This window comes from Rissa tridactyla, chromosome 8 (genome assembly GCF_028500815.1).
Source record: "Rissa tridactyla isolate bRisTri1 chromosome 8, bRisTri1.patW.cur.20221130, whole genome shotgun sequence".
Taxonomy (NCBI): domain Eukaryota; kingdom Metazoa; phylum Chordata; class Aves; order Charadriiformes; family Laridae; genus Rissa; species Rissa tridactyla.
In genome coordinates, this window is record NC_071473.1 from 4,596,497 (window position 1) to 4,617,687 (window position 21,191).

The 21,191-nt window shown below is 45.8% G+C and overlaps 1 protein-coding gene across 3 annotated transcripts in view; it reads right to left on the reverse strand.

Moving 5' to 3' along the window:
• RNF216 (ring finger protein 216) overlaps positions 1–21,191 on the reverse strand; it is an 82,760-nt gene that overhangs the window by 58,613 nt on the left and 2,956 nt on the right. For 2 of the 3 annotated variants that reach the window (XM_054212049.1, XM_054212048.1), the window contains exons 2-5: positions 8,084–8,212; positions 6,774–6,907; positions 4,839–5,690; positions 3,050–3,126 (exon numbers count right to left, since the gene is read on the reverse strand). In XM_054212049.1, the coding sequence (XP_054068024.1) occupies positions 3,050–3,126; positions 4,839–5,690; positions 6,774–6,907; positions 8,084–8,150 (1,130 nt within the window). In that variant the 5' untranslated portion in view covers positions 8,151–8,212. Of the gene's footprint in view, positions 1–3,049; positions 3,127–4,838; positions 5,691–6,773; positions 6,908–8,083; positions 8,213–13,026; positions 13,105–21,191 lie in introns of those variants that run through there. The other variant, XM_054212050.1, reaches the window with a different exon arrangement.

Sequence of the window (21,191 nt, forward strand, 5' to 3'; positions counted from 1 at the left end):
ATTAGAACAGAAACAGAAATGTGTTTAAGCTGTGTTTACATTCAATATGTACTCTGAATACAGGTTTCATTGTAACAAAGCTTGAACTCACACTAGCATTGTTCAACTCACAATAGAAACTGGTCTAGCGAGAACAGCATTCAGAAAATAATCACTAAAAATTGCTTAAAAAATGCACCCTATCCCGTAAATGCAGCATACCTGAGGTCCTATCACAAACAACTATAACTTCGTCAGGTAAATTTAGTTTAACTGAGTATTTCAGCTTCAAAAAGACTCTAGCACACAGTTTCAGCATACCCCATCGCCAGAGATACACAGATACTTCAGAGGCCCCTTTGGAGGGGAAGTTTGCTGTGGGCTGCCTGTCAGAATCAAACTTTCACAGCTTATTCTGAACCATCGCTGACCAGCTGGGCCAAGGAAACATAAGCTGTTCCTCAGTTTCCCCAGCTGTATAATACCATCCTTCTGAAAAGAGCTAGGACAAGCAATTAACGTTTGTAAAATTTTTTGAATGAGAAGGTGCTAGGTTGCAGCAAAGCCATAATTGCAGCTAATTTACATTCCTGATGTCAGAAATCAGTCCCTAATTAAGAAATCTGAACTGGCTTGAAGCATTAGCCCACTATCAAGGCACGATTACTTTAGCTCTGCTTTCACATTTAAAGCAGAGGCATTTCTTTTTGTTTAATCAGGTATTGACATTTTGGGCCAGAAGCTTTTGACTGAGTGTGAATGCTTCTGCACACAAAAGCTGAATAGATGATACCCTGCTAAGAGGGGCTTCCACATCTTATCTTTCGCATCAGCTGAAAGTTTTAAGACCATCATTTCAGAAAACAACAAAATATCTTGGCACTAAGCATTTAATAGCTTCCAGCCCCTTCCCCCTCCAAATCCCTTTTTAAGAGATAACTGTTTTAATCCAACTAAACAGAAACTTCAAGGAGCTCGAATCACTGCAGCTCTAACGCAAGGGTTTCAGCTGTGGCACAGTCAGAATACATTTGAACTATTCTCCGTGTTGCCATTCCAATGCTCAGGATTTTCAGAGATGTTAACCTTCAATGTCTGACAATTAGTTAAGTGGGTCCCAGCGCGCAATGCACGCACTGTTCATTAATATCTGCACCACAGGACACAGAGCCAGTTAAAAGCCTCATCCCTGCCCAAACCCAGCCACCCCTATTTATTATATTTCAAGCCTGATTCAGCTTGACGTACCATGGAGATCAAAGAGACCCTGCCAGCGAGGCTGACCAGTGCTTTGACCCATTTGTTCTCATACAAAAGACGCAGTGACAACTCAAAAGATAGTTTGGTTAAAGGAATAAAAATATGGAGAAGAAATCTTTATCATCCAGTAAGTGGGTAACGCACCGCTGAGCAGACACTGTAGACGGCCTACAGGGAAGCCTGTAAGCACCTTTTCATCTCACTGGGTCTGTGGTACACAAAAGGAGAGAAGAGATTTCGGGAGCAAAAAGGGAAGGAACACATTAAGACTCATAGAAGCCAATAGTGGGATTTAATTCTATCAGGCTTTGCTAAATTCCTGCAGGACACAATAACGAGTTTTTTCACACAATCTGTGAGAGGGTCCCGCAGCCAGATGCCTAATTTCAATGCCCGATCACCCCATGGAATGGCCCTACTGGTCTTCTACACGCCTAACGCAACTATCCAAGCCGGGGTGCACCAAGTACACAGTGCGGGCACCTGAAAGCCTCTCTCATGCTGACCACACCACTGCTGCAGGGAAAGCACTTCGGAAAGATAAGAAAGAAGTTGCAGTCTGATGAATTTCTAACTAAGAAGCGCTACTTTAGAGACATGACTTCACAACACAGGCAAAAGCAGCAGAATAGGAAATCTATGCCCAATGGATGGGATCATCCTTAGTTCCTTGCCAGTTAACTTATTTATGGTCCAGTAACTAATTCTAAGCTTCAGGCACTTGAATGCTGCTTAATTGGTGCCCTAGTTAACTGGAAAGGGCATTGGATTCATACAAGATAGAGTGAATACTCTGGCAATCAACACCTATTCTTCATTCTTATATCACATAATAACTAGTTTCAATGTGTTTGAGATAGCGGTGACAGCTGCAGAGAAAGGGGCCACCTACCATCAGACACAAGTCACAAGTGATTTACTTCAAACCGCTCTCCCCTCTGCTTTGCTGGTGCCAACACACACAATTCTTCGCTCTTCAGCTGTGCCAGCTTTACCCAAAAGGGCAGGGAGATGATGCAATTACCAGTAGGGTTAATGACTATTTTTAAACTTCTGATTCTAACATGACACCCAGAGATATCAAACAGGATGAACACTAAGGTATTCTTGAGCTCCTAACGCAATTGGGAAAGCAAAGAGTCCTCATGCTGATTTTCCACTCCTTTTACTTCCCTTCTTGGCTCACATTTCTGCTCAGTTTGACCAAAATCAGTCCATCAACAGATATCTAGGATCAATCCTACCAGGCCTTGAGTCTGTTTGCTCTATTCTATCTGCAAAAAGTGATGTGAGAGAACTCAAACAGCACCACTGCTACTTGATTAAGTGAAGGGGATAAAAGCCAACATCATGACATTAAATAAGGGACTCCAAAACAGTGTCAGCTTTACCTGGAAAAAGCCAAACGCCAGTGAAACGATGAGACAGGAAACTATTTTCTCCAACTCAAAACTCACCAACCCACCTTCGTACTATGTTTTATAGAAGTCATCTCAATACCTTAATCCTGACGGTCACCCTTTTTAAGAACCCTAGTAATAGTTAATAGGAAATTACATGTGATATCTTTAAATAAGCAAATGATCTTAAAAGCGGAAAAGCTACATCACAATGTCAGAATTAGAGAGGATTTAAGAAAAGCTCTACTAGAAGGGAAAAAAAACCTCTCTGCTCTTTGGCACTATCAATGCAGTGGTGACTCTCAGCCTGGATATGCTCTAGAACAGCATCATTAGCAGGTAAGGACATGGAAGTGTGACTGCAGCCAGACTGCTGTATGATACACCCTGGCTCTTAGCCCTGTACTTACACATTTAAGTCATAGCAGTTCTTGATGCTGATTAGCTCTTCAATATATTCCTTCTTCGCATCTGGGAATCTTGCTTCCTACAGTAGGAAAAGCTAAAGGTTACGTAGGTATTAGAGGAGCTGTGTAGCACAACCTAGCAACAGCACCAAAGACAGGGATTTATAGGTAATTATCCACACTCCTGAGACATGGGCCAAAATGGATTTCAAGAGAGGATTTGTACCCATCCAGCCTGGATATTGCAAGCTGCTGGCTTTCCTTTGCTCCACAGGATGATTGCTAACAGCTCTTTCTCACAAGAAGAGCATGGGTAGTGATATGAATGGCCATGAGCAGCTGCCTAACACGTGATTCAGGCTGGCTGGAAAAAGGAGAGGCAGGTAGGTATGATCTGCAACACAAGCAAAACTAATATTTACCTTCAGACAGAAGATTAAGGAGTTCCAGATTGTGTGCTGAAATACAGCATTCCAAAGCAAAAGGAAAAAATCCAACAATGCGCATACCCACCCAAACCACCCAGACGCACCAGCAATGAGATCAGAACAGACAACAAACCTTTACTGGCATCTCTGTGAAAGCTCTCCCAGCATTAGCCACGTAGCAAAGAGCACCCTTTGCCGCTCTCTCGTTGGGTTTCTGTACAGGTATTGCAATCGATTGCACCATGCGATATTTTGCTTTGCAAGACTGAACTGGTCAGGGTTGTCAAGCAACCCTGAATGCAAGAGTCTCTACCTGCCCATCTCAAAGCATGTCGCTGATCAACAAGGTCTTACTTGGAAAGAATTGAATTTTTTTGGACTGCTACTTAAAGAATATTTTCCTCAACCCCAGTTTTCCCACAGAGCCTCAGATCTGGGGTGTGAAGGGAAGATCTGGAGGGGATGGGGGTGGTAGTGTAAGGTACAGATGCAGGAAAATGCACTCGTTTGCAGAAAAGTATTCCATAAGGCATCAAGAGAGACCCTTCCTCCCTAGCAATCAAGGGGAGGAGTGTGCACTGGAGGGGAAAACATTAGACACGTGAAGCATGACCACATTTTTTTTTGTTTTGGTTGTTGGTTTTCACAGAGTCAGAAAGGGGTATGTGGAGTTAACACACGTGAGTCTTCATGTTGCTTACTCAGTAATCCCTCAGTGCTACTGTTTGGAAATCCACACTGCAAGGGCAACAATTACCCCTGACCACTTCGGTGGCCTTAACGTGGCCATGGACCAAACTGCTTTAGGAGAGTCAGCCGAAAGCAGCCGTGGCTCTCAGCCACGTGTTCCTAAGCCTTCTCTACCTCACCCTCTATCCCTTTGCCAGTGTTTAGTGGCTCAGTTTTGGCTGGTTGAGTTCTACATCCATTCCTAAACCAGCTCCACAGAGTTGGGTTAGGAATCAGCCAGACAAAAACAAACTAGCAGAACTGAGAGGGCAGTAGCCTTTAAGGGAACAGACCTGTGTTATTTCACCTCGCTGTGCCCTTAGGACCTGCAATCAGTTCTGCTAAGCCTTTCTCTAGCCAAGAGCTCATCCCAAAGCAAATAGTTCCCTCAAGATCTGCATCCTCTCACCACTTCAACCATAGCACTGGGGTCAGTCTTTCAAACCAAAGTTTTCCAAGACAGTTCACTGCACGCTCCTCTCCCGGTGCATAGCTGAGTCTCAGCCAAAATGATGGGGATTTGCAGCTGAAGTCAATAGGGCCGTGCTTTGAGCATGTGAAACACTACACACCTTGAAAAACCTGCCTGAAAATAAGATGCACGCTGAAGTCAAACAAGCCCTGGGAATACTTACTGTCTCTCTGATGAGCAGCGCAGTCAGGTCTTGGTCCTGCCCAGCAGCTCCTTGTTCTGGCACATTACTTGAGCGGAGCTCATGAGAGCCCTGCGCAGGGAATGCTGGACCTGGCTGTTCATTGTCTATTGCTGCCTGTTGACTCGTTTCTTCTGGTGGATGCGCCGGCTGGGGTGAAGCGGGACCTGGAATCCCATCCTGCTGTGGTTCAGGTCGTGGGAAGGCTGGCCCAGGAGCCTCCTCTCCATATGCCCTCAAAGATCCTGGGTCTGCTTCAGGCTGCCCTTGCTGAGGAGCACAACCATTTATTAGAGCATGTGGCTCACCTTCCAAGGGCTGGAAGAACGGGTGATCCATCTGTCTGTCCTCATGGGTCTCCTGGTCTGTGGTAGTTGCAGCAGCTGTTCCTCTGAGGTTCTGCTCTGGCTCCAAGTCGTCTCCTTGCCATCCCTGGGCTTCCACCTTTTCTTCCTGTTGTGGTGGAAAGCCTGCATTCTCCAGACTAATAATTTCTCTGTTAACAACAGGCTGTGGACTCGTCTTTATTGCTGGAAGCAAACTCGGGCCAGGCTCCTGGTTACTTGTAAGTTCAAACCTGGGGCCATTAAGCTCAGATGGTCCAGGCAAGGCAAAGCTCACATTCTCATCCCTGCTTGGTCCAGCGCTGCTCTCCACCATGTGATTATACCGCTCTCCCTGGCAGAGCAGAGTTGAGTTGTCATCTTGCAGATATATGCTCCTCAAAGGCCCAACAGCACTTTTAGATCCTCCTTCTCCCACCGTGTTTGCACCCTGCCATTGAGCAGCAGGTCTGATGACATTGGGACGCAGAGGCTGGTGATGCTTTGGGGTCTAAAAAGAAGACAGACAAGAGTAAGTAGGAGTTCTTGTCTGCATGTCAGAATCCTTGTCCCAGATCATCTTTCGCATCTAATCACATTTCTGATGGAAAACAGATGAAAAGTCTGTTTAGCAAGGTGCTTAATAAGGCATGAAACTGCAACCCACATATCTTTGTTCCACCAAACTCCATCCTCAGTCTGTCCCCCGGCGCTAAGAGAACATTTGGCAGAACCGGGGACGCCCAGGACTTTCAGACCGGAATAATTGCCTGAGCTCACCTCAGTCCCCGCTTCCCTCCCAGTAAAATAGTATGGAAAGGAGGAACGAACTAACGGCATATTTGCATTCTCAAATGCAAGCTCAAAAGCTCAAAAATGTTAATCTCTGGCCTTGTTCTTGCCCCTGGCAGGTTAGGACTGCTATATGCTGACAGAGTTTGAAAATCCTCTGCAACTGTTTTCAACTAAGAAACAGAAGGGTCAGCTTCGCAACCCATTTTCTTAATGCCTCTGGTCACTCTAACGGAAAAGTGGAATATATTCTTAATAAAGCTTAGGTATGGAATTGGACACTTAAAAATAATCAGGGTAAGCTAAAGCCTCTGGCCCTCCTCTGTGCCAGTGGAAAGAGACTTATCAGGCGGGCTGGATTCGTAAAAGCGCAAAAAATGCGAGTGCCTGCAACAGCCAAACAAGAATCCAAACAGCACAGAGGAATATAAGGCATACAAAGCACGTTTTGAAAACCCGCCTTCTAAGGAACATCAAGACCTCTTACGAAGCACTCCACCTTTCTGGATTTAGATAGATAACTTTATGGAAGCTACAACCTTCCTTAAGTAGAACTTTAAATACAATGCAGTTTAACCGCCTAGCTCTCCTCTCCTGGGCCAAAAATATGATTAAACACTTAAAAGTTTTAAAGATTAAACACTTAAAAGCAAAAAGCTGTCATTTCAACATTCATTTTGGACATCCTAAGTAAATTACTGTAACTGGACAGGACTCTCAAAGGAACGCATCAGATATTTGCGTAAGAGTTGGCTATAAGGGCCATGAATAAAGCAGGGCAAGTACAAGAATGCAAAGCTACCTCTGCCAAGATGACAACATCATCGTCATCTTCCTCGTGCTGCTGCTCTGCTGGCGTTTCCAACAACAAAGGTAATTCTTCATCCGAGGAATCTGATATCGTGATAAGACCTTCGTCCCCGCGGCTTATCCGGTCTGCAGTAAAGTAAGTAAATTTAGCTATTTGCTAAAGGTAAATAACTGAAATTACAGGGCACAAGCACCGAAACATCTGAAAAATCAATCTTCACATTTGCAGTGCAACAACAGGGAAGAAGCGCTCAAAGGTCACTGGTTCCTCTGCCAGTTACTGTTACAGCCACTCCTACCTCCTGTGGCCCCCTGAGCAAAACACCTGCACAAGCTACAGCTCCAGAGGCCACAAAGGCACATGCATGAAACAGTCACCCATTGACACTGACGCGGAGATGCTTCTATCCCAAACTTCAACATGAGTCAAGCTGCTGCAAAAATTATTCTGAACAAGACACATAGAGAGTACTTCCTAATTTTTGCAGAGAAGTCCTGAACATTCATTATCTCAGGGACAATACATCTTCTTTTATTAATGTGCAGTGCATTCTAGAGGAGAGATAAGGTTCTCTGTGCAATTCTTTTCTGAAAGAGTGTGACTTTGCAGGAGCACCGTATGCAGGCCTGGGATAGGCCCCTGACTGTGGGTGCAGAAGAAATCCTGCTGTTTAATGACAACCTCGTCCCTCAAGGCTCACCAAGAGTGGAATACAGATGCTGCTGAGCTGGAACTCAGGACATTCCAGTCAGAAAGGGAGGGTTTCTGTACTGCAGACAGCATACTACCATGCTTTCCCTACGATTTGACGCAACATTTTGGCTTATGCTTTAGCATGAGTATTCACAATATTCATTTATCACCTTTCAGGCATATACAGAAAGCATCACTTTAAATTCCACTCTTGAAGGAACGGGTGCCAACGCACACAGCCCTGTGAGCACAGGAATGCAAAGCCAGCCGCTCTCCTGTGAGGTCCTCAAAAGGGTGGAACACCACAAGCCCCTCAGATCTGCTGAAATAACTCGACATGCTGTTCCCAAGAAGTTAGCGATCTGCCTTAAGGCAGTACAACATGAGAAAGACAAGAGCCAAATATTTTGCATGTCAGCATAAAACGAGAGAACTTTCTGTAGGTGGCTGTGAAATCAGTGTAACAGAGCAGCGTATGACACCGCAAACGGACCACTAGCAGGTTCCCATTAACAGCACGCTTGCAAGTTCAGTATCTATGGATCCTGCTGCTTGTAAGCAGAGTTTTACAAAGAGAGTTTTGGAAATGTGCGCAAATCGGTGCTCACCTTTTCCTCTGTGACTACGGAAGCTGTTCAAGTCAGTTACTTCTTCATTTCCACCTCTCTCTGCCATTTTAAACAGCTGCACCCGAAAGCGTCAGTGCCCAGGCATGGCAGTCAGGCTCACAGGAGGAACTACAAGACAAAATAAAACCAGGAGAGAGTAAGGCAAACTCAGCAGCACCCAGATCAGGCTTTCCCAAGACTAAGCTGCCAGATCGTTTTTGGGGTTCTCCTGGCTCCCCCAACACAGCTTCTCCGTGAGGATATTTGTCTGTACCCCCTTCTCAGTGCCTCAGAGAGACACGTTTCTGTTGTATTCTGTTCCAAGGGTTAAGACAGCCGACTGAAGAGTGCAACCAGGCCTGAGAGGCGCCTCTGGAGAAGTCATGAAGATGCTTACAGCTATGCAATCACAGAAAGGGGGGAGAGATGCTATTCTGACCAGCCAGGACTCAAACCCTCCCTATATGTAGATCGTACCCCGTTTCCAAGAAGTCAAAAACCTGATGCATCAACTCAATAGTGGTGTTTCTGCCACCATCTACTGGTGAGAGGAGCAAAAGCCACTTGCCTGAGCTGCCAGAGGGCAACACGGTGTCAAGCTGCATCTCAAACGTACCAGTGGATGTCATTACAACCACCTGCTATTGCCCTTCATGCCATGAAGCCGTACCTCGCACAAGTGCTGCAGAAATGCTGGCACCGAGGTGAAGAGCCAACGTCATGGGTCAGACCCGGCAGCCTGGCTGTTGAGGAGCCGAACCACACTGCTGAAACGGAGACACCGGCATCAAACCCCTAATTCCCTTGCGTGCCACCAAGCTGAGGCACAACTCCAGAGGGCCCAGAGATGCTTAGAGCTCGCTTCCACAATGTCCACACTGGTGGTACGTCAGAAGGAAGCTGCACCCCGGCAGGGTAGTACATACGTGCGTGTTTTGTGCCCGCACTGTGGACCGGCACAGGAACAAGTCCCACTTACAGAGCACACTTTCTTGCCATCACCTGCTCTTTTAAAGAGACCTCCCTGATTTATGACACCTCCCCTCCTCAATGAGGGTTTGGTACAAATTCCTGGATACCCCACCTGCTCTCAAACCAAAGAGAGAGCCCGACAGGGATCAGGGTCCTTTCACAGGACTGAGCTTTTGGGACTAAAATTTGCTACCCCCACCTGTTTTCAGAGAAGCACAATGAGCCGGCTGGAAGCTCCCGAACAGGATTAGGAGATCAGAGGAATCACCGCAACCTGAACAGTAGGTTTCCATTTTATGCTCTGTCAGCTTATAGCTCTCAACTCGGGCAATCACAGAGCAGCCGAATACACAGAGGAACTCCGACCACAATTTGATCACGGGAATGAGAAAGGAGGTCTTTTTACTGAGAAGTATCCATCTCGTTATTAGAGCATGGAGGAATCCGTATTATTAAATATTTACTGATGCATAAGTTGGAAGAAAATGGCGGGTCTGCTATAAAATCCTGTTTGCTTGTACACAAGAGCAGACAAAATTCTTCCTCAATAATTCTACTTGACCTCCTCTGCAGGGAACAGGATTTGCAGCTAGGACAGCAAAATGAAGAGATCAGTTCAGACGCATACTACATACCCATATCTATACCCCCCTAAAGGAACTAGTCGTTATCATCTTCAAAATATTTTAATACAGGATCAAATCATAGGAACAACAACAACAAAAAAGTACAATTTGACACCTAAAAAAGGCAAAACCCAAGCCACACTTCACAGAAAACACTGAGAGTTGGATGGCTTTGGCCAGGAGGACACCTTCCTCCTGCAGACACAATCCGCAACCTTGCACCGTAGGCAGTGAGATAAACGAGCAGCGGGATAAACGAGCAAGGCAGCAGCATTCTCCCCATTCGCAGGGTAGGACACTTGCTTAACACGCACCAAGGGTGCCAACAGTGTGGCTCAGTGCCTGTCTTCTCCGGAGGGAACCTCCACCATAAAGGTTTCAAGGCCACACTCACCTGGTCCCAGCACTGGTGGTGGTCCAAATTTGAGCGGGACATTGGGCTATGGAACTGGAGAGGCCTCTTCTAACCAGCATTACTAAAAACATGCAACTACCCCTATATTTGAACCGTGAAACCTCAGTAGCACATACGATTTCCAGTAAACTGCTCCAAGAGCATCATGGGCACGTCGATGCTTTGAAAACGCTTCAAGAGCAAGATTTTGGGAGTGTTTCCACGAAGTTCTTTGGCTTCTGCCTTATCAAGAAGAAACAAATCATACTTTCTTTGCCAGAATGGCATGAAATCTCATCATTGCAGACAGGTGCTGGAGCAGCAGCTCAGTAGCTGGATCACTGTAAGCATACTTGGCGAAACCCCTGTCCTTTTTAAAAGGTCACATCCACATTATTACAGTCGTATTTTCCCTGGTATTCGTGAATAGCTACCTACTCCTGCATAACATTTTTCCATCCTTAGCCCTCTTATACTTTAGAAAACAAGATCAATACACTTCTTGCCGTTTAAAAGACAGAGAAATGGAAGCATGGAAAGGACCAGCGTAGCCAAGGCCACCAAGCAGGCTAGCAGCAAAGCCAGGAGCGGCACTCGGGCCTCTTCAGCTCACATACCCACACCAACCACTTCTGCTTCCCAGCAGGTCGGTCCTACAAAGCACTCCCTGCAACAGTCACCAGCCCCTGCAGAGCTAGCACCCACCTCGTCTCAGTTGCCTTCATGCAGGCTGAAAGGAACCTCTTGGCAGGAAACAACGGCAAAGGATCGCTCCAAGACTGGCTGGGGAAGAACAGGGACGTTTGTGGAAGCCACAAATCAGCCCTCGCAGCATCAAGCAGTGCAGACAGAGGCCAGACAGGCATCTGCTCGGATCTGCGCTGAGCAAAGCTAAGTGGCTCGGATTATTTCTCCCCTACAGGGGCATGCGGTGCATTAGCAGAGCTGGGTATGCGTGTATGCATGGGTGGGTCAACACCGCAAATGCTCGGCACGGTCACCAAAAAAATCTTCTCCCAAGTAGCTCAAATGGTGCTTTGTGCATTGCTGTCCAATGCTGGCTAAACTACAGCTGTTCAAATCCAAGAACAAGGGATAAGCCACAGAACTAACATTAAGACCGTATTCTCCATAGGCAACTCCGGTTCTCATAGAAAGGAACTTGCACACTTCAACCTTCGGCATCAAGAAAGTAGTACAGGAAATAATGTGAAACGAAATTTGGGATAACAGACTGTCTACCCCCCTGTACAAGAGAAAGATGCCCACACATCACCAAAAGAGTCATGGTGGTTTAAAAGCAGGAATATAATAAATAGCATTAACTGTAATACACAGTCAAGGCAACAAAAAAAAAAAAGCAGCCAAGCCTGGAAAGAACTGGCAATGTACTACTTTTCTATTTCAAAACAGACTGCATAAAACCCCAAGCAGCTTAATAAAGCACTGCTTTGAGGGGAAAAGCCAAGCTTCCACCGAGAGCTCGCAATTCATTTTGTCAATACTCAATACAGAGCTCAAGTTTAAACAAATATCTATAAGCACGGGCCAGTTCCATCTAGTGGCATGAATAAGAAGTTTATTCATGTTTATAGCACCAGGCCGCCAAGAATGTGAAGTAACAAGATCAAAGCCACCCTAGGGTCTTGCCCTACATAAACAACATAAATAAAAAAGCAAGCAAGACAGATGGAAAGAAGTGCTATCCTATGCTACCTCAGTGATTTCAGTGCCTATTTATAGGTAAAGAATAAGGCTACCTATAACCAAGCTCTAACATGACCATCAGCATTTCCACAATACAGTCCAGGACAGGATACTAGAACTATTTTAAAAAGACCTGGCAGCAGGCAGGCATACACTTCGCAAGCTTTTTTTATTTTTCTCCTTCTTTTTTCTTAAAAATTCCCACCTGCACTACAGCACACAAACAGGACTCAAATCCCTATACAGCACAAGGGTGACACAAAACTCTTATCACGTCCTTGAAGCCACCCGCTGACAGCGCGGTGAAGACCTCCACGCTAAAGATGCGGTTCCACCAAATCTCCCCTCCATTTTCCCATATTACTCCATGCAATCACGACTCTGCACATACAAGTTGTTTCACTGCACAGGCAATAAAATCCTCCCCATTAAGGTTTTTCCTACAGCGACTTGAGAGGAGAACAACGCATTAAACAGAACAGCTACCGGAAAAATCAGAGACCACCAGGGACTTAGGTGTAACTGTTCTCTGAACTGACTAGATCTCACACCGACAGCTGAAGTCACACGTACTTCCCGAACAAGCTTCTTGTACATGCAAATATATAATCTACGAAACTGCTGGTCCCAACCACCACTACGAGTCGCCGGATCAGCTGCTAAGAGGTGAAGCAGGTCTCAGGTGCACACAGAATGCTTACACAAGGATTTCCAAAACCCATTCAAAATCCCTGCAAACACCACGTTACATTATTTTTAGCCTAGGCTAAAAATAGCAGGCATCGGTACTGTGCATATATTTAAACTCCCGGTATATGCAGGCGCTTCTGGACTGCAGTAATTGGAGCAGAACTCCAGCCTGCTCCCTCCACCTCGCGTTTGTGCTGCAATGAGCATCTTCAGACAGTGCTGGAATTTAAAGCGACAGTCGAGGGGAGACCCCCCTCCTAGAGACGGTGTAATATATTTCCCCACACACACACTTATAGCATTTGAAATCTCGAACTCCCACATACCCAAGACGGGACTAGACTCAAAGTGCTCTTTTCTGGCTCTAGCTCAAGGCAACAGGACTAGACAGAAAGCACTGCAGGGGAGGCAGGAACTGAAATCCCAACCGAATGGGGGGGGGAAAAACAAAAAAAAAAAAAAAAAAAAAAGAACAACTTGAAAGAGATGTCAGCAACATCAAATCATTGTGTGATTTAGCCTCTCCCCCATACAGCAACACCACCGTTGCTCACCTACGTTGACAGAAGAGCATCAACTCCTACTTTCTGCCTGCGGGCAGCAAACGTGTCTGCTGGTAGCCTGCGAGCAAGGTGAATTTCTGGCTCCTTTCAAGCTGCTAAAACAAAGAGAAGCTACTTAAATAATGCATGGCTTGTGACAACCAGCAAAATGAAAAGCTAAAAATTCAGCCCTAAAAAAAAAAAAAAAAAAAAAGCAGCACAACAGAAGGGAAATAAACCAGCCCAACTTAACTGGCGAGCATTTCATTGAAACATTTCAAAGGGTTCACGGTCTTCTGGGGGCTGCTCCTTGAAACAGTCACTTCGCAAAAGCGGGGAGAGTTTCACAGCGGTTGATCATGTTAAGCGGCATCATCCCAACCAAAAATTAGAAATCCCCTGATCATACGCCCGACGAGAACCACCGTGCACAAACAAGCCCTATTTGCCACGCACAAGGCAGCTACCGCCAGTGCCTCGCACCTCGGAAAGGAATAAAGGCAGAGATTAAGACGTGGCTGGCACGGAGGGCTAACCACTGCTCAGACAAAAGTCGGAAACCACGCCAAAACCAAAAAGCCTTACCCCTGGCCTCCTGAAGACAGCAGTGCCTCGCAGGCAAGACCACCCAGTTTCCAGCAGCGCATCGGTTTGCTATGAAAACAGCACAACCAGATACAGTTATCACACAAAAGCTCCTCTCAGGAGCACAGAACGGGGGTAGAATTATGACAACTGCACCCATGTAGCTCTGCCACAAATATCTGGACCCATAGTATGTGCTGGAGAGGAACAACAAACCAGAACATCATTTAATAACAGAATTAGATTATAAGTTTTAAAACACTCCCTAAATGTTTCACAAGACATGAGCAGCTGGCTTGGCTTACCAAAGGATTTTAGACAGACACGTACACCCTCTAAGAAGGGGAAGACAGGATTCCTGAGACCTGAGAAAGATCAAGGAACAGAGGCCAAAGTAAACAATTTTTTCTCCATTAAGAGACAGGTAACACAGTTCTACCACAGAAAGTCAGAGAACTGATTTTGTCCCACCAAAATATAAGACAACGTAACACCAGATGTGTTTTGTGGCAAGTAAAGCAAACTGGAATGTTTACCTGTCCATATGTACAAGACAGCCAATACACGCACTCTGCAGAAAATATCTCAGAAGAGCACCGACTATTTCTGCAGCCACACCAGCATCCCAACCAGCTCCAGGAGCAATGCTCCAGGCTAGAACGTTATTAAGGTGGACAAGAGGGACAGGGAGTCTTCAAACTTCTCTGGCAGCAACCACAACTTTTAGTTATCTTACAGAAGTTCCCCATTCCTCACCGTCTTGTACCCAAGAAGAAAAGCCGCACTGTGAAACACGCGCTGAACCAAGCGATGCCCTTTCCACCAAGGCTTACCATTGGTGGGAGCTCTCTTGATGACCGCGGGTGCTTAATGCTCACTGCATCGACGAAAAGCAAACTACGAGTTCGCTAAGGTGGGGTTGGCTGGTTTTATTAGAACCTGCTTGTGGCTCGACCAAGGACCAAGCGCTGTAGCTTCGTGGAGAGCTCCGCTGTGCATTTTTAACAGGCAATTCTCAGTCACCCGCGCGTCCAAGAACACATTAGAAGATGTTTTGAAAGGAGAGGCTATGGATTAAAAGGGTTTGAGCTACATCTGTGTGTCATTGCTGCGGTCTAATGAAAATTGCTTAGTCAGGAGCAATTAAGAGAGCAGATTTTTAGGGATTACTTGGGTTCAAATCCCTAACTATACTTCTCCCATTTTGAAAGTCAACTTAGGACTTAGAGGAAACATCTCAACTGTCTGTACATCACAAGACTTTCAGTTAACCTCACTTGCACTTCATCATTCCATTAAGGTGACAGTATGACTCAATCATATTTTTTTGAAATACCCAATCTCCATTTTTATTGCTTCTATTACACAAAATACACGAGGAAAGAAATCTGTCCAGTTTCATCTTACTCACCTAACATCTGGCCCCCTACAATGACACCAGTTTTCCTAGCAAAACCTACCTCTGCTCTGTGAGCTCTTCTCTAAAATGTAAAACTGTTCTGAACCAGATGTACGTGTTCTCCAAAAATGGGCAACTACTAATTCAACTCAACTGTAAGCTTCTGATGCCTTCAAGTTATTCCCTGACGACTGGCATCAAGGTCAACTGCTGGACATTTCACTGCCTTATCACGACCCCCCCCTCAGTCCTTCTGCTAAATAACAGGGCTCCGTATTGTCACATCTCTCTGACCAGCAAGAGACTGCTAATTTTGATGTATGCAAAAAAAAAACCCCCATGCTGGCTCAAGAGGTGGGGAGCTTTAGATCCATCGTTTGCTTTCCCTATCAAATCAAGCACTAAAAAAAAAAAAAAAAGTTAAGCTTAAGAAGTCTGGTTGGAAAGGGGAGTTAATGCCCTTGCCTTGAGTAGCTCATTTTGAAAACAAAGTGAAAATTCGAGGCTTCGGGGGGGAGGAGGCGTCTCTCCAGTTTGCTCCTGTAAAGGATACTACTCTGCCTGCTTCAGACTTCTGGCATGTGCAGGATCATATAAAGTAATCCCAAAATCCAAAATGGTCCTCCCACATCACAGACAGAGATGCCAGCTTGGCATTTCATGCTCAAGCAACAATTCAGGCACTGGCAGCTCAGCACTTCACCACGGCAGCACGTACACACAAACCCAACCTCTTTGGGCACACAGCCTATCTCCCAAACCATCATTTTAAAGAACTGTTTTGCTCTGATTTTGTGGTAGAAGGGTGGGGATGAACGGAAGAGCATGTGAAACCACGTGATTTGCAACTTTGCCACTTCCAGAGTGAGTTTTACTTCCAGTTTTCTTGCCCCGAACTCACATGTATCCCAAGAGCAGGTGGCAGAGGCTCCTTTCTGTGGGCAGCACCGTCATTAAAACCCACTGCTGTCTGAAAGAGCTGGACTCCACGGACTACCAGGTGCTGCACATACTTGCCAGGGCTCTACATAATATGAATTGCAACTGTCTTCTCTTCCCCATCAAGCCAGCGGCCACATGGAAAAGAACAAGAGAAATGCCCTCCGTGCCCCAGGATATACATATGAGAGTGCTCCTCTGTTACTTGTGCTTCATAGAGCCCTCCAAGGGAAAGGACGCAGCATTTTCTCTCCAAATCCTTAGTATTTTGTCTCATTTTCTCTTTCTTTTTTACGAGATGCCGAGTGTCACTTTTAAAAGGTATAACAGAACAAAGAAAACCAAGTGCAACCTTTTAAGGAGCTATTTAACAAGTTGGATGCACATCTGCAGGAGACTTCAGGTTCCCATCCTAGCACCGTTTTTCACTGGAGAAGAAAGAGGGAAATAAAGGAGTTCGAGGTTGCTGGGTAGAGTAACCCTCACAGGCCACGGCTTTCACCTAGACGAGCCCCCAGCAGCCTGCTCCGCTCCCAGCTATTTGCGGTGGGCAGCGGGAGGAAGAAGAAAAGGGACAGGCTGCACAAAATCAGCAAAACACTGTTAAAAGCGGCAGCGAGGGACAAACCAGAGCGAAGTCAAGAAGGCTGGAAAGCACAAAGAGTTAGTTTTAGTTGCAGTAACAGTCGGAGGACTTTTAAATTCATGAAGGATTAATAGGTTGCGATGGCATCCTAGATGTTAAGCTGATGCCCAGCAGACCAGCTCTGGAAACAAAGATCTAAGCTGCACTTGGGAAGCTGTGTTCCAGAAAAAATCCCTAATGCACTACCAGGAGCAAATGTGGAAAGGAACAGGGGAATTTTTAAATTTTATTTTATTTTAAGTGTGACCTGAACCCATCACAAGAAACTTTGCTTTCAAGGATGGCTGCAGCCTGCAAAGCACACCTCACCTCATTTCACAAAGCTGCTGACAATACAAAAGCTAAGACTTGACCTTGAGGTGGCACAGAAGGAAAAAAAAACCAAAAACACCCCGACTTATTGCAATAGCCCACCTTAGCAAAAAGGAAGGTTTCTGTGTCAACCTGCACAGTATTTTTAGAAGTATCGACTTAAAAGTTTGCCACCAACCATTCAAGGTGTCAAACATCCCAGAATTAGGGACTTCCAAAAAGAATGACTTCCCAGGTCACATATTCCGGTTATTACAGCCGTACCCTTTTTTTTGAACCACGTTAAGCATCTGCATTCACCATAATTTCCAAGGTCAGTGGCCAGTGCTGGCCAGAAGCTGTGGCTTCATGTTAAGAAGGTTTTCAGAGCAAGACCTGCTTAAGATGGTCACATTCCCACACCGCAGCTTGTCACCTCCTCTCACACTGAGCTCCACCAGCATTTGTTACAGCTTTGAAAAGAAATGCCCTGGAAAACTTTTTTGTAGGATTCAGATCAGATACCTTCTCTCCTCACACATCCACCACAGCATAACTGGGAGAACAGAAATAGGATGCTAAAATAAACTGCAAAAAGGGGGAAGATCTTAAACTGCAGCCTAAGAGTTGACGCTATGCGACCCCAGCTGAGATGCCTAACTAGCACTCAATCTATGTGTGCTTCTAGTCCAAGATCACACGCTGCTTTTGAAAGATGCTTTTACACATTCAATTGAAGGGCTTAAATACATACAAGAATCAGCTTCAAGCCATAATGAGCCAAGAGGCCAAGTTCACTCTGCAGTCAAGAGTCTTCAACTGCCTTAACTACAGAGAGTAAAATACTGATAGAAACCTTGTAAGGCACACACAATACCTGAGCAGCAGGTTCATGCTCTGCACCCATTCCTGCTGGAAAGAGTAAAAAAAGAAAAGCTGCACCCAAAAACTGCTGCACAAGAGGGACTGCCACCAACCCGTCTGAAGAACGGAAACTATGTCCTATGCTCAAGCACCACAGATAACCAGTTGTTACAAGATTTTCAAGCCAGCCAGCAACTGCTTTTGTAAAACCAGGTCTGGTTTTGTTTGCAGCCAAGCGTTGGCCCTGTGGGCAACCGATTCCAGGCCAGCAAGCGGGCTGTCAGTGGCAGAAACCGAGGGCAGCCTTCCAGGCTCATGACAGTTGTCCAGTCTGACTTCATCCACGCCACGTGGCAGAGGCCATGGCAGGGTTTAAGCAGAATGTGTTAAAATAGCAGAAAAAACAAAGAGGTATCTATCTGAGGTGAGCACAACACTACATCAGAACCGATAACAGTGAAACCGGATCATGGCCAGATTTAGAGGTGCTCCACATCCAGCATGATTCTTTTCTGAAGCCTATTAAAGTTCACAAATTAATGAGTTATCGGCTAGCCAGCTAAAAAGCAAGGAAAGCAGCACTGCACATTAATTCTCCAGGTCCAGTCACACAGATTTAGGAGACTGCAAGGTACCTAACAATTTCACCCCAAGGATAATAAATATTTTGCATATGCAAGACTACGAAAACCACTACAGGCCACAGCTAAGAGGTTACGCAGGCTGCAGTCAGTCCATTTGCTATGGATGCGACTGTTTCCAGGCTGCGAATTTGCGTGCCTACCCCTTAGTCATCGCAGTCAAGTGTCCAACACTGTTTAAGCCTTCACATAGCAGAATATAAATTCTTTTCCCGGGTGTTGCAACAGTACAACATCAAACAGATTATTTAACCATCTGGGACGGAGGGTCAGTAAAAGCAGCCACAAACTGCTAAACAAACACAAAAACATTAAGCTGAGGAGCGCTGTTCAGACACTGTGCTCAAGTCAGAGGTGTGTCCCAGCTGTCGCGGGCTGGTCTGTGCTAGCCATGGCTGATCCGAGGGCACCTCCCAGTTTATACACAATAAAGCCTGCTCCACTACAATAGGATTCCGGTTTAACAATATAGAGAGAGGACATGAACTATTTACGCTAGCCAAGTTACTGCTAATGAGTCTTGCCTGTCTTGTTCATCTGTAGCTGGAAATCCTAGCAGCAGGGGAGGTATGAAACGCCCTACGCCGCTGGTTTCCTGCAAGGGAGAAAAAGCTTCTTTTCCTGCCTCCCCATTATGCTGCTGCTGTCATCTTCCTCAAATCGCATTACAGCGTGCTACAGAGAGAGCAGGGAGAGGAGGAAAGTCTTCCAGGCAGCGTCGCCGCTCTGCTGCAGGCAGCTGTCAACATCGCTGCCTGTTCCACTCTGCTATCCCACTGTAACATGTTTATCCAACATTTTGAACCTCCCACGGGTGTGTGGGTAGGCTCTCCTTCTGCTACCGGCCATCAGGTACCTTCAAGGAAAAAGGATCTGCAGGAAGCATCAGGGAGAGGTTTCCCTCCCCCCTCCATCCAACATAAAAAGGCATCACATCTTCGGGACGGTATTTGGAAGCAGAAGCGTAAATCCGTTCCTAATTCTGGTTTTGCAAAGGCTGCAAAAAGGCAACTGCTGTGTTCCTTTCGCCAATTGAGAAACAGTAACAGCAGCGCCCACAGCTTGGTAAGGGCACGTCAGTATTGACAAAGCAGTACAGAAGTGTGAGAAGTTATTTAGACAAAATATATTACTTGAGGCCATCTTCCATCCTTATATTCCCCAAACAAAGATTCTAGCTTCTACAAATCTTGATGACCTTCCACTACAGAGTAATATCACACAGTGCCTCTCCAGATCTTGTCCAAATGTTTATCTAAATAATGCAAACAGTAGCTTGGCCTCCTTACAGAGGTAAGCAGACCAAGTGTGAGCAACACAGCACTCGTCCTCAGAAGCCAACTGAAAACATTTCGGGTCACCCTGACACCTACACACGCTCCCAGATTTATTTCAACTCATCAACTCTGCTTCTCGTTACGAGTGACGACGACGACAGCCTCCAAAAGTCACCCTGTGAACAGACAGGCACTGTCGGCATCAGCAAAGATCTGGCTCCCCCAAAGCCAGCAAGGAAGCCACGCTTAATTGAAATTTCCCCCAGCGTGGGTCAGAAACACTACAAGATGGCATCGGGACTTGGCGTAGCAGCTGCCCGGTGTTGAAATCTTTCCCCATAGCCCAGCGCTTTTTCCACTTATATTGGACAATGACAATTCCCCTCATGAACACAGGGAAGGAACCACAGCAGCGCTGGTAATTAGGAGAAAGGTGTCATTCAGAAGTTGTACGATTTCTAGTCCTCAGCAATTAAGCTTTATCAAGGATCGTTACAAATTTAAAACCGTGGCAAGCTCTTAAGCACTGACCCTGAGGAAAAACATCACTCCGGAGATATTCCAAAATCAACCTGAAATTCTATAAAAGCGACACAAAGGCTGCTGAGAACAAGATTATTCCAGCTCAGTAAAACATTCCTTATTATCTCACATCTCAGTGCTTTGGCAAGGATACCTTATTCGTGGCACCAGGACACTGCTAAGTGGCTTTTTTCTCTTTTTGCTGTTCTTCCTGCCTATCCCTCCCCGATTTCCCAGATTTCCCTGTCCCCAGTAACCTGTTTAAAAGAAGACCACCCTACTTCTCGTCAGACCAATGCTGATCGGGACGTTATTCAGCTCAATTTCAAACACAAACTACCACGTCAGTAAACAGGTAACCTTATCTCCTGGGCTGCTACTGGAAGACAGCTAGTGTGCCCAGTAAACTGCATGTTTCGCGTCTTCTGCTGCTCGCTGTCTTAAAAAAAGGCACCTACCCCACTGGGGACAGACCCTACTGAGAGAAACTGAAGTTACATGTAGCAGCTTGAAAAGCCCACCCATCGACCAAGGCACGCATCACACATCACTGTTATTTCAGCACACACACAGATGTCTGAGACCATTAGCACCCCTCCTTTAAGTAGTTAAGGAGATGTCTGAATTCAATAATTTAAATGGAGACTTAAAATATCTCCAGACCAAATCCACGTGCAAAAAGAAAAAAACACCCAAGTTTCTGACGAGAGGAATTAGCGGCGCAGTTCTGACTGTCCCAAAAAGAACGCAGCCGGCGGCAAGCCCCGACGCCCATCGCCGCGCCGAGCTGCCGGCACTATGACACAGTAAACCACTCACAATGACTTTAAAAAGAAATAAATAAAAATAAGACATCCATTCCAAAATAATGAATGGGAACTTCTTCCAGCAGGCACTAAAAAACACCCGAAGGGTTCCACGTCTCTTGCACTTGGGTTTGTGCCACTCCGGCTTGCTAATCAGCTCCTGGCCCCCGAGATACGCTTCCTGCCTCTCTCCAGCTGCGCAGAAGT